Below are 13,271 nucleotides of genomic sequence, written 5' to 3' on the forward strand. Positions count from 1 at the left end.
GGACAAGCAGGCATTCTGGATATCAGAACATTCATGGATCTTGTTGAGGATGATAACCCTCCTTGTGTCACTTAGTTTGAAGTAGGGCTTCCTTTGTTTCTTAGCTCAGGACCAGCTTCAGTTCTTCTAGGAGAAAGAAAGTGTGCAGGTAGATTGTTGTCTGGATCACAGATTAAAAGACAGTTGAATAATTCCTGGGTTACTGCTATCATGGGCTGGACTCCCAGTTTCTGTAGTTCATCCCTTCAGTTTACCTTGAGAGATGGATGACCAGCACCACTGTGGAACTTGCAGCAGCTTCAGGGCTGGGGATAACACCAAAGAACCGTAGGGTGTGCTAATAAAGCAAGTTTTCCTCACTGCCTCAGCTAAGGAGAGCTGCTTGTACTTCATACTGACTTAGAAAGGACAGCTAAAGGGAAAAAATAATGAAAATACTGAATGTATATTCAGTAAATATGGAATTACTTACATTTGAGAGGAAAACCTAAGTAATGAGGAAAGCAGAAAGATTTTTTTATTTTAACTGGAGAAGTGCATGAGTTTATTAAGACTAAAAGCAACTCTTTTTTTTTTTTAATCCAGCTAAAATTATTGATATAAATAGGCTGTAATAAGCTATACTAGATACAATGTAAATGGCAGAATGTTACAGAGACAGAAAGCTGGAAATATGAAGATAACTAATTCTTCAAATATATTAAATGCAAGAAGGCTACACGTTGCTTTCCTTGGTTGTATTGATTCTTATACTTGATCTTGCATTGACTGAGCTGAACGCAAACACTTTTAACACAGAAACAGTATTTTACACTTGAAGGCATATCCTCAAATAGACAGGTTCTGCACAAATGCATGTAAACTGGACTTAAAACCAGAGAGTTCTAAAAAAGAACAGAGACCCTGGTGCATATTTTGACTTTATCTACAGTGGCTAAATATCTCAGTGTTCTCCCTAAGTGTGCAAAATGGTGCATGCAATACCACATGAGCGATCAGAGTAAGAGCAGCAGGAAAGTGCCACTTCATTGCATGTGCCTTAGTCATGGTAATTCTGTACAGGGCGTGTACCAACACATAACAAAAATCTTTCTCAAAAGTCACTGATCTACTTTGAGTGGGAGGCGGAGTGAAAAAAAAAAAGGTCGTTTCAGACAGCTTAGTGGGACACTTGTTTGTAAGAGAGGTGACCTTTGTGAAGCAGATTCTTCAGCATGATACCTCTTAAGGTGAGGGAAATCATCACAATGGTTTCTGAAAACTTTGCTCCACTCCAGTGGATTTTCTCATGCTGTCAAGGGCTCTTAACAGCACTCTGAGACCAAGTTAAATTTGGGTGCCATGAAATATTTGCCTATCTAAACCCCAGTAGACCTGCATGATCAAACACATAAATTGTTCTAAGTGGAAATTACACTATGGAGATCAACACCATGAAGAATATCAAGAGGCTATTCAAATAGAAAACTCTTCTGAACTCTTGTGCTTCGCACTTAGCACCTTCCTTCTCAGGAGCTCAAAGCTCTTAGTCTGCTAATACTAGTGAATTTAGCCTCACACCATGCAGTGAGGTAGGTGAGCTTCCCCCCATTTCGCAGATGGGAAAACTGAGGCAGAACTCTGAAGTGACTTGCATAAGGTCCCACAACTTGTCAGTGGCAAAAACAGGAATATATTTTCAGAAGTCCAGATCCCGGACCTCTGTCCGATTTAAGTCCCTCCCTACTACCACAAAGCAAGCAATACATGCAACCTTTACTCCTCTTCCTGCTGCCATAGTCCTGCTGACACAGAGGAAGTGAGTGATTTTTCCTGATTGAGTTCCCGCTTTCTTTGGCAAAAAGCACCTGGTTCTGTCAAAGTGCTGTATTATGCTCTTTGCAGAGGCATTTCTTCTGAGGCACAATAGAAAAAACATGGCTTCCCCATGGCAGGGAGACTGTACAGGTCCAAACAGAGTCTTTATTTCTTGCAGAAGACCTGCTGCTTGGCATTCTTCACACGTTGCTCCTCCTTCAGGTTCTTCTGCCGCACATGTTTGCTGGAGATGTTCTCCACGTGTTCTGTGGGGAACCAGCCTCTCTCCCGGTCTGAAAGTTTTACCCCTTCCATCCATCCTGTGGTGTGGGGAGAAACAGAACATGAGGCGAAAGAATCACAATTTTATTTCCATTCTTCCCCAAAAGCCCCCTCTGACAAGGCCCTAAGAGCAAAAGAGGAGATCCCCTTTCAGCTTCCAAACAAAGCATCCTAATGACGAGTCTCCTTGTCCTCTCAATCCAACACTTTAAGACAGCCATTGCTCATTCTGCTCACCATCGTTGCTGTACTGCATGACCATGATGATATCTGCCTTCTCCAAAGCCAGCTCATCATTTTCCCGAGCCTTGTAAGTCTTTATGCATTGAACCTGTGGTGCATCTAAAGGGGAGGAAAGATCATACTGGTGTAGGAGAAAGCAACAATAAACCTGTGTGCATCAGATACAGAGGAGGTGGGGAACAGGATACTGCCCAAACACTGAAGGGCAGAGAACTGGAAGGGACAATACAGGCCTTCACGTAATATGAGGAGTCAAAATAGGTAAAATAACTGGCACAACCTGGCACTGAGGGAAAACCCACGAGTATCTTCTTTATTTACAAAAAAACCTCAAGTATTGTGCCTTGGAATCATTCTGGGATGTTCCACCTCACCGTGGCTGTGACTCCTCTGAGCCAGCCCATCCCCATTGCTGGAGCAGCAGAGCAGACTCACCAGGGCATTCCAGGAGGTCCGGTTCTCCCCGCGGAGGAGCCAAAGCAGAGATCCACCTCAGCTTCTCACTGCTGGAAAACATCACAGGATTCAATGTGAGGGACAGCAGTCTGGTGACTGACATGGGAGGGGGTGTTTGCTTACAGGAGGGGCTTCAGGGGGTGCCCTGGGGAAGTGGAGAAAGGGGGTGGGAAAAGGCAAAAATTCCCATTTTTGGTATGGCATAATGTGGAAGTATTGCATGAGCAGTTGTGATGAGAGAGAAGGAAGGTGCTTCATAAGGAAATAGTTATAGCAAGAGGATGTTTTTCAAGACCTCTGCTCAGCAGCTGCATTTGGTATGTCAGCATTTGTGTAGCTGAGGGACAATCATCAGGCTCCTAGGAGGTGTCTGGTAACGGGATATACTGAGGGTAACCTTGAGCTCTTACTGTGTCTCTGTCCGAAACAAAAACTCCACTCTCTTTCCCTGGTAATTCTGAAGCAGGAAGAGACGGAAAACGTTTTTGTTTGCTCCGTGGAGTTTCATCTCACACTTCTCCCCACGCACATCTGAGAAAGCGGCGTGGTCGAACACGACGAAACGTCCACCCCTGCAGGGAAAGAGGAGGAGCAGAACAAGCTGTGAGTTTTAAGGTGATGAGGGTTACAAAGCGAGTCCATGTTATTTTGTGAGGTCGGGAGAGTAAAAAGCTTTTAACGAGTCTTCATTTGCCTCAGACACGTCAAGTGTTATTCTTGCTGTAAGTCTCAGAAGGCCAGAGAAGAGGGGATTTAATGAAAAGGATAAAAATAATAAGCTCTGTCCTGTCCGAATTTAATTTGGTATCTTACAGCTTAGAAGCAAAACCACCACCCCTAAACCCCCAGCAGAGTGAAACAACTCTCATGACAAACCAGTGATTTGCACATTCACTAGTCTTCATACTGTCCTGTAGGAAGAAATCATTTACCAAGTAAAACTAGAATAAATGGTTATTATTAAAGTGTTTCACATTACAGAGATGGAAAGGCAGAATAGAAGTGTTGCACTAGGGACCACAAGCTATCTTTTTATATTATCATATGTTGTCATTAAGAGTTGGGACTATCAATTTCCACATACTTGCATGATACTCACATCAGGTTGGGATAGGAGAGTGACTTGACAAAGGCTGCCACTTGCTGGCAGGCAGAGGGAAAGGACTCTGTCACCAAAGCACAGACCCCAAAAGAGACAGGTATGAGAAGGGGCAGCAAGAATTGTGTTGAAGCACTCACTCCTTCGGCCGAGACAGGAGCAGGCAGTCATTGAAAAGGTGTAGGTAGATGGGCCGGGTGGTGACTTTCCATTTTGTACTTAGGTTGTTGAAGTCCAGTGCTGTCAACTCACCACACTTCACAAGTCTCCTCGACTGTGAGATGAGTGGGAATATCTGCAGGACAGAAATGAACGTTTACATCAAACACGTACAAGCAAATGAGTGTCCGTGAGCTTTGGATTTCCATTTTTGCCTTTCTCTCGAGGAAATGTTTCAACACGCCAGCTGGAGAGGTGCAAGTCATGGTAGGCACCTTTATTTGAAGGTTGGCATGAGTGATTGGATCAGGGAAGCACTGATGAAGAGCTGGTTCAACAGTTCTGTGTATATCGGAGAGGAGAACAAAGAGAAAGTGCAAGTGGCTTTGTGAGGAAAGGCAGAAAATACATTAGGCTGCAGCAAGGCCCAAGGAATGTATGAGCTCACCTTGCACTCAAATTCAATCTTCTGGCTGAGGTAGATCAGCTCTTCAGTGCTCTTCATGCGCTGGACATTTTCATTGCAGTCCTTGATGAGCTGCAGAGGAAAAGAGACCATCAGTGAGGTGGGAGCAGAATTGCCTGGTGGGATCAGTACTACTCCCAGCCCTCAGGAGTCAGCATAAATGACAATCCCTTAGGCATCCTCCTGCAAAAGAAGTATAGAATAGAATCACAGAATATGCTGAGTTTGAAGGGACCCACAAGGATGGACTCCAACTCCTGGCCCTGCACACAGCACCCCAAGAATCCCATCATGTGTCTGACAGCGTTGTCCAAACACTTCCTGAACTCTGGCAGGCTTGGGGCCATGACCACTGCTCTGGGTTCCAGTACCCAACCATCCTCTGGGTGAAGAAACTCTTCCCAATATCCAACCTAACCCTCCCCTGACACAGCTCCAGCCGTTCCCTCGCATCCTCACAGAGCAGAGATCAGTGCCTGCCCCTTCACTGCCCCTCGTGAGGAAGCTGCAGATGCTGTGAGGTCTCCCCTCAGCCTCCTCTTCTCCAGCTGAACAAGCCAAGTGACCTCAGCCACTCCTCAGATGGCTTCCCCTCCAGGCCCTTCACCATCTTCGTGGCCCTTCTTTGGACACTCTGATAGCTTTAGATTCTTCTTGTACTGTGTCACCTTAAACTGCCCACAGGACTCGAGGTGAGGCTGCAGCAGTGCAGAGCAGAGTGAGTATTTTTCCAGGTGAGCATTCTAAGCCTCTCTATACCTACAGTGATCACCCTTCTTTCTTAAGGAAGATATTCTTTAGATGAAATCTCTGTGGCAAGCTTTGCTTTAACTTTGGGATACTGGGGGGGGAACACTAGAGGCATGCATTGCATGATGCTGTACAAATTTTAGCTAACAAGTTGTCCCAGAAGACTTTAAATCTTGCCTCTGTAATAAACAGGACGGAAGAAGGGACGTGACAGAGCAATGCCCTGTTTTTATTTAAAGAAGGATTTTCTTGCAAGGGCTAGGATGGGAGTTGATCATTAATTAGAGACAAAGGTAAGGAACACAAAGGGCTGGTTAGGAGACTGGAAAAAGTGAGTCCTGAAAAAAGTAGTTTGGTATCGCTGGCGCCAGTCCAGCTGCATCCCAGCTGACTCCTGCTTCAGTGTTTTCTGCTCACAGCTACCACTGCACATGAACACACTAATTTGTTATGTGTGAGGATCAATGACACGGGCCCTCAGCAAGGGGGAGGATTAATTAAAAGGACTGGGCCATATCTGTGTGATGCTGCAAAGAGTCACAGAATATCCTCAAGGAACCCGTGAGGATCATCGAGTCCGATTCCTGACTCTACACAAGGCAAACTGCAAGTTAAACCATGTATCTAAGAATGTTGCCCAAACACCTTTTGCACACAATCAGGCTTGGGACCATGACCTGGTGAGCTTGTTCCAGTGCTTACCACCCTCTCTGTAAAGAACTTTATCTAAATATCCAATCTGAATTTCCCGTGACACAGCGTTAAGCCGTTCCCTTGCATCCAGAGAGAAGAGACCAGCACATCCCTCTCCTCTCCCTGTCGTGAGGAGGTTGTAGACAGCATTGAGGTCACCCTCAGCCTCCTCTGAGCTGAACAAGCCTAGTGTCCTGTCGCTCCTCCTAAGTCTTGCCCTCTTAGTTCTTTCACCACCTTTGCCGCCCTCCCTTGGACAAATTCTAACATTTTTACTGCTGAGCCCAAAATTTTTGACTTGTATTATTGGTACCATCAACCAAAGCCACCAGAGCCCTTTCTGCAGGGCTGCAGGAAGGGTTGGCAGCCTTACCTTTTCAAGTGCATCGTAGGCCTGTGTTGCTTGCACTTCCTCCTCAGACCCAGGCCGAGTTCTTTTCAGGATATTCTGTGTGAGAAAAGATGCTTTTCATAATTCACACAGGGAAAGCTGGACCTAAGTATCAGTGAAGTGTAGGAGAAATAAGGGAACACCAAGATAGCAGCCTCAAGGGAAACTAAAGCAGAAGTAGGTTATGACATGTGGAGGTAACAAGGCCAAAAATTCGAGATGCAGAATGTCACTGGTAAGTCACATTTAACAGGATATTCCTGAAAAACTAAACTGTATTAACTATCACATAGAAGTTACATGGCATAGGAAGCAACCACCAACTCGAGCACAAATGGTTTTTATGCACAGAATTGTCCTTTTCTCCTGTTAATACAGAATTGTCCTTTTCTCTTGTTAAAAAGAGGCTCAAATAGAAAAAAAGAATTTCATAGAAAGAGCTCAAAATTAATTGATTAGGGACTTGCTGGTTCCCTGTCTGGAAGGCTCCTATTAGTCAGCATGGCAGGCAAAGAGGAGAGACAGGCTGCCTTCCAGAGGGCAGCCAAGGAGCCCTCTCTTTGTTTTTTTAGCAGAAAGCCAAAAAAGCTCAATAAGATGTAAATCAACATGTCCTGAGAAGACTCCATACATTATTTATTGGAGTACAAATTAAGTAGTGCTGCAACCCAGTCCTAAACAATATACAAACTGCACTGCTTCGTGCAGGCATATCCAATATGTGCACATATCCAGCTCGTGGTGCTGGCCTAGTGCACAGCAGGCACTTGTACCATGACACATGGGTTTGCTTTTGCAAAGGCATATTCACAAAGCACACAACAGAGTGGCTTTAGAGCCTCTTGCCAAACTTGGCACAGATGCAACATGAAGGGCAGTGTGCAGTGTTTCCACCCGGTGCTTGGAGCCACCTCGTGTTTATGTGACTTTCAGACTTGACAAAGGATCAGCTTAGAAGCACAGAATCATCAAGGGTGGAAAAGACCTCCAGGATTGAGTCCAACCTTAGACCTTCTCAACTAGACCAGAGCACTGAGTCGTTTCTTGAACACCTCCAGGGACGGGGACTCCACCACCTCCCTGGGCAGCCCATTCCAATGCTTGATCACTCTTTCCATGATGAAATTCCTCTTGATGTCCAACCTGAACCTCCCCTGGCACAGCTTGAGGCTGTTTCATCCTGTCACTTGTTACCCGGGAGCAGAGCCTGACCCCCAGCTGGCTACAACCTCCTTCCAGATAGTTGTAGAGAGTGAGAAGGTCCCCCCGAGCCTCCTTTTCTCCAGACTTGAGCCTCCCCAGCTCCCTCAGCTGCTCCTAGACATAGCTTGAGGGAAACTTGGTGGAAACCCGAGGAAAACCTGAGGGAAAGCAGAGAATGCCCACAGTTACCTGTAGGAGGAGCTTGAGTCGAGTGATGCGCTGGAAAGGGAGGATAAGGAAGGATTTAAGTGAGAGGCGCTGGCATACTGGATCACTTTCCAGTCTCTCCAGGACTTGCTGGAACCCTGCATTTCCATTTCTGTGGGAGTGGTAAAGAAAAAAGACATCCAGGCATCAGAGTAAATAAATAACCTCCTTAGTATCAGATTTCAGTGAATGTTGGAGAGCTCCCAACAGTCAGGGTTTGTTCCTGGGGCAAGAGATGTCAAGAGACTGCACCACTCTGATGAAGAGCAAGTGTGGGTTTGTAAAAGCTACAGGATGGCAGTACAGCTGTTACTATATCTTTCCTCTTTCTGTCACAGCCCTCTGGAATAAAAGGCAGGAGTGACATCTACATTTCAATTCCTTCTATCAGTACTACACCTTTCATGGAGACAGTGGTGGTTTGTATTCTTTCCTTACACTGAGTGATTCAGCTTCAGGGGCTGTGTTCAGGGTCTGGAAACAGCTGCTTCCCATTCCTTGCTACTCTTGAGGGGAGCTGCCTTCCTCCCTTAACATCTCTCTTACATTCCTAGACACAGCCACTGCCTTCCAGTTGTCCATGTTGGGCAACAGCAGTTAAATCACTAAAGGTATTAGAGTGGTACCAGCCTCCTGAACAGCCAAGCCCATATCCTTGAAGAGCTGGGGAAAAAGGTTGTAGGTCCAGTAGTCATTGTCCTGGACAATATCTTGGAGGTCCTTTATGTGTGGAACTGAGCCTTCCCTGAAGGGAATCAGTTGTGAGACTGGATCTCTCCCAGGCAGCAGCACCCAGAGACCATGCCTGAAGAGGCTGTTGGGAACACTGCCTTCTCCTGGAATCACTGTAGCTTCAGTGGAATTGGGTGGTTATGAAGGGAAGCAGTGCAGAAGTGGCAAGGAAACCTTACCCAGGACCAGGCCCATGCTTGATTAATGACTGGCTGTGCCACTCACTGGGTACACAAGAGGAGGGTGGGAGATGTTCCACTCCATCACCCAAAGCAAGAGAGCCTGATGGTGTTCTCTGGCCCCAGGATTTTCAATCCATTTTAAAGACCCCTGGATAGCTGGCTTAAACTTACTGACAGCAACCATAGTCTTTCTGTTAAAGAATCACAGAGTGGTTGAGGTTGGAAGTTTCACATAAAATTATCACTTTCTGGTTCTTAATAGTCTGGAAACCACAGACTGAAAACCATTATCCAGAACAGTCATTTTTGCTCTCTTCAGCAGAGGGCAGACAGAGAACAGCCTGCAGCTGGATCACATATTATTCTTTTCCTCTCCAATGCTACAAGAGAAGAGCCTGCAGCAGCTCTGTCCTGCTATCCCAAATGCCACTGAAGGGAAGAAGGTCCCTCCCTGTCCTTCTGGGGGTGTGGTGAGAGCAGCCTGTAGTCAATAGCCAGTACCTGCAGTGTTCCCCATCTTTGGAAAGAGTGAATATTTAAGGAAGTGAGAGGGGAGAAGGGTGCAACAAAAGAGAAAACTTACAGTAACCGCTGGAAGGTTTGCTCCTGGTATGTCTGGTTTGTTACATATGGAAGATACACCCTGCGGAAGTCCGGGGCATGTTTCAGGGCCACGTCGCACACGTGGAAGGTAAACATGTCCTCCTCAAACTTCTCCTCCAAGTCAAAGAGGAAACTGCAGCACATGGATGTGGTGGCATGAAAGGAGAGGGAAATATCAGTGTCACTGAAGTAAAGCAGGAATGGCCTCCAAAACCCTGGCAGCCCATATGTAAGAACGAGATAGCTTTGTACTTCTGGAGAGCACAATGTCTGTAGACAATGACTATTTAGGGCTTGGAGTCAGCAAGGAAAAAGCAGAGGCCAAAGCCCTCTATTCTTGAGAGCTCATTCTTCTAACACATGGCCAGCAACCAACTGAAAATTAAGACCTCACCAGAATAATCCCACTGGTAGAATGGAAAAAGGTAGCAGCAACCCTTACTAGCTTAGTGATATGCCAAGCTGAGCCTTGCAGGAGGAAAAGCAGAACAGAATCCTACAACATACAGGATTCCTTGCATGTGGGGTCATGTCCACATTTTCATGACTTATGCTCAATTGATTCACATTAGTTTCTGTCAAGTGATGGCTGTAACTTAGGTTTCCCCCCCCCTTTATTTTTTTTTTGGTCAGGGCTCATGCAGCTGCCTCTTTTGTCTTGTATTTGTCAGGGTCTGCTTAGTCAAGTTTAATTACAGCTGAAGCCAATGGCACGTGGGTACCATTTTGAACATTTTGATCTCTGTGCACCGCTGAGCCACAATATCTGGGACTCAACACCAGGATTTACATCACCAGAAAAGGCAAATGTTCCTTTCAAGGCAGTGCTGTTATGTCATCACAAAGTGCTGTGTGTGTATCTGCCCTGAAGGTCAGTGAACACACAGGGGAGGAGTGAGAAATGTTACTGATGGAAATGCTGGGAAGCATCCCGTGCCTACTGGTCCTGGAAGCAAAGGGCCACATCTCACCTGGCGCTGACATCGCGCACGTCGGAGAGGCGGGAGAAAAGCCACTGGCGCTCCTGGTTGGTGAGCATGGCCTGGAGCTCTGCTGATCGCTGGAAGTGATCCACTGCCACATTCAAACTGCGCAGGTAGGAAGCCTCAGATATTATCAACTCAAACTTGGCCTTGGGAGATAAAATAAGGGAGCAAAGCATCAGTAGACTGCACAAGTCTGTGAGGAATCTTACGGGGAGGAGACTGGGGAAAAGCAAGAAAACCTCCCAGCATGTGATTACAGAAGAGAGGCTTTAGAAATCAAAGGCAAGTGTGCCATTACATATAGTCCTTCTTTACAAAACAGACTTGTGGCATGACTTAAAAAAAAACTTGCTCTCATTTTATCCCCCCTTAACACCACTTCCACAAGGTTCCCTATTTTACATGCTCCCATGAAGTCCAGCATCTGTACCATCCATGTTTTTCTCCATCATATCTGCCATACTGTTGTTTTCACCTCTTTCTCTGTGTCCTCCCATCCACTGCTCAGTTCCTCTCATTTTCCTTACCCAGTTTCTCTACACCATTTTGCTGAACCCACACATCTTCCTATTCCCTCTCAGCCCTGCAGCTCACACAGGTCAATTTTGTAAGCTCACACTCTACCAAATACAATTTACTGTAGGTTTATTAACATCTCTCAAGAGTTTATGTGTGGGAGAATGCTGCAAGTCTACTTTTATATGCTCTTTTGCATTGAACATGCTCAAAACTCTTAATCTTGTTCCCATTTCCCCATGTCTGTTTCCCTGAAGTTACTGATATGGTCCAGAGCCTGTCCTTCAGTGCTGCTTTCTCTACAATTTGGCACTTCAGCACACATACTGGTAGCACAGCCCCACAGTGCTTGTAGAGGTGACCTCTGCATTCAACCACCTGCATTCCCACATCACGGTTTTTGCTCTCTGCTTTATCCCCCCTTCAGGAGACTCTTTCTGGACTACAGACCATCCGTTTATCTTGTCACATCTGTCCCTTACCTCTTGCAGCCTCTGCTCCTCACGGGACATATTGAGCAGTATTCTGCTGCCCCGGATCATGGGGATGTCCTGCCAGAGGGATGCATTGGATGAGACTGACAGACGTTGCAAGTACGAGTCCGGGGGAGACAGCACTTTCCTCCGTAGCCTCGGGGAGCTTGGGTAACTCGACTCTATATCCTCTGGAAAATCCGCTCTCTTCTGGCTTTGAATGGCCTTGTTCAGAACCACATCACTGTACTCCTGATACAGCAATCTTGCTGTGAAGACAGACACATACATTTATGCTTTCTGTGGCAGCTACTCGCCCTCTGCTTCAACCTGGAGGAAACTCTGTTCTGTCTCAGATTGGGGCAGCCAAATTCAAGGGAACACATTTTGCTGTAAGCAAAGCTCACCAGCTGCCCCAGTGTACTGCAGGACTCTGTGTTCACTGACTCCAGCAGTTTTCCCTGCTCTCTAATATTCCATCCATATGGAATATGGCAGGAGTCCCTCTCCTTTGTGCTCACTGCAAGGGTGAGAGATGATGGAGGAGAGGGGTGGCAGAAGGTACTTACAGGAGTTGATGAGCTTGGAGTGCCGGCGTTTGAAGTTCTCCGTTGTGTCTGCAGGTTTCTTCTCTCTGTTAGGGAATAAGGATTTCAAAACAAAGAGTGAATGAAGAGCACAGTACCAGAGATGGCTTATCCAAACCTTAGAAACTGGTCTGTCACAACAAGGACCTCTCTCTTTCCAACAAGCTCAAGTTCCACATGCTTTACTTAACAAAGGGCAAAGTTTGGCTTGATGGAACCACTGGCCTAAAGGCACAGAAATACTTCTGCTGCAGTGGGGTCCTCTTCAAGAGGGGAGACTGAAGCACAGGCCTAAGGCATTTAATTATGGTTTTCTTCTCCTTATCATCAGCTTTGGTAACTCAGAAACAATGGAGTGTGTCAGGTGCCTGTGCTGCACAGAGATGGGGGTAAATTCTAAGGGGCCTTTGAGAGACTTACCGCAATATAACTGTTTCTGAGCTGACTGGTGGCTCCCTGTGTGCCTTGTGAGCTTCTTCCTCTGAAGGAACAGAAGAAACTTCTGTATATAAGACAATTAGAAAGTAAACACATAAGTCCATTTTTAGAGTGAAGCTGCAATCCAAATGATACACAGACACCACTTACCTGTCCCCCACCTAAGTGTCAGTCTGGACCTGGAGTACAGGTGCCCTCGTGACATTTATTTCTGGGTCAGAAGCATTCTAGTTTTAATAATCCTTGCCACTGCTTACACTTTACATCTGTGAGCCACATCTATTTTTCATACAAAGTCGAAGGCTGACACTTTAGGCTGTGACAGTAACTCTGAGAGCTTCTGTCTCCAGTTGTCTGAGCAAAGACACTCCCTGTAGGCCCTATCTGGTGCAGTCTTTACCTTTTCAGCTGCTTGCAGGAGATCAATGGACCCAAAGTCACTAAGCAGGTCTGAAGGTCTCAAGACTTTCTTTTGTAGATGTTGAGCCCCAAAAACTCTCAGTGACTCTGGGGCAGAAATGCTGAATGTCTAACAAAGTCACTCCTGTGAAGAGTCTTAAAAGGGATATGGCCTGACAACGAATTTTGTAATCCAGCTCTCACATTTATATGTGGGCATTCACAAACTGCTGCTTGAGTCATCTGTTTATGTCAAATGCAGAAAGTATGGCTTTTTCTTTTGGTTTGTGAGGGATTTAATCAAATAAGGTGTGGAGAAATTCTAAATATAAATTCGTTGGAAGCAGAAGGGGGAAGAAAGCCCAAAGACTGGGCTGCAGGTATGGGCTGAAGGAAAGATAGTACTGTTGCCTTGAATGTTTTAAAATTCAGAACCAAGAATTTACAAGTCAAACACATGAACAAGTTTGATTCAAGTTCTGCCAAACCTTTTATACCCCTCCACACTCCCCTCCTTTTCCTCTGTGCCAAAAATCCAGCATGTTAAGGAGCTTGAAAAATAAACTAAGCAAGAGTTGAAAAGAAGCAACTATGTTTAAAGCTCACGTC

At 45.8% G+C, this 13,271-nt stretch overlaps 1 protein-coding gene across 2 annotated transcripts in view; it reads right to left on the minus strand.

The window, feature by feature from the left end:
- Nucleotides 1-515: 515 nt before the first annotated feature.
- The window catches only part of ARHGEF5 (Rho guanine nucleotide exchange factor 5), a 35,700-nt gene continuing 22,944 nt past the window's right edge, over nucleotides 516-13,271 (minus strand). The window contains exons 3-15 of one of the 2 annotated variants that reach the window (XM_027701147.1): nucleotides 12,246-12,327; nucleotides 11,808-11,872; nucleotides 11,248-11,507; nucleotides 10,235-10,395; nucleotides 9,244-9,396; nucleotides 7,729-7,858; nucleotides 6,319-6,393; nucleotides 4,485-4,574; nucleotides 4,018-4,172; nucleotides 3,189-3,350; nucleotides 2,758-2,828; nucleotides 2,317-2,421; nucleotides 516-2,117 (exon numbers count right to left, since the gene is read on the minus strand). In XM_027701147.1, the coding sequence (XP_027556948.1) occupies nucleotides 1,963-2,117; nucleotides 2,317-2,421; nucleotides 2,758-2,828; nucleotides 3,189-3,350; nucleotides 4,018-4,172; nucleotides 4,485-4,574; nucleotides 6,319-6,393; nucleotides 7,729-7,858; nucleotides 9,244-9,396; nucleotides 10,235-10,395; nucleotides 11,248-11,507; nucleotides 11,808-11,872; nucleotides 12,246-12,327 (1,664 nt within the window). In that variant the 3' untranslated portion in view covers nucleotides 516-1,962. The remainder of the gene's footprint in view (nucleotides 2,118-2,316; nucleotides 2,422-2,757; nucleotides 2,829-3,188; nucleotides 3,351-4,017; nucleotides 4,173-4,484; nucleotides 4,575-6,318; nucleotides 6,394-7,728; nucleotides 7,859-9,243; nucleotides 9,397-10,234; nucleotides 10,396-11,247; nucleotides 11,508-11,807; nucleotides 11,873-12,245; nucleotides 12,328-13,271) is intronic. The other variant, XM_027701148.1, reaches the window with a different exon arrangement.

The sequence above is a fragment of the Neopelma chrysocephalum genome, unplaced genomic scaffold (genome assembly GCF_003984885.1).
Source record: "Neopelma chrysocephalum unplaced genomic scaffold, ASM398488v2 Primary Assembly neopelma1_149, whole genome shotgun sequence".
NCBI classification, from domain to species: domain Eukaryota; kingdom Metazoa; phylum Chordata; class Aves; order Passeriformes; family Pipridae; genus Neopelma; species Neopelma chrysocephalum.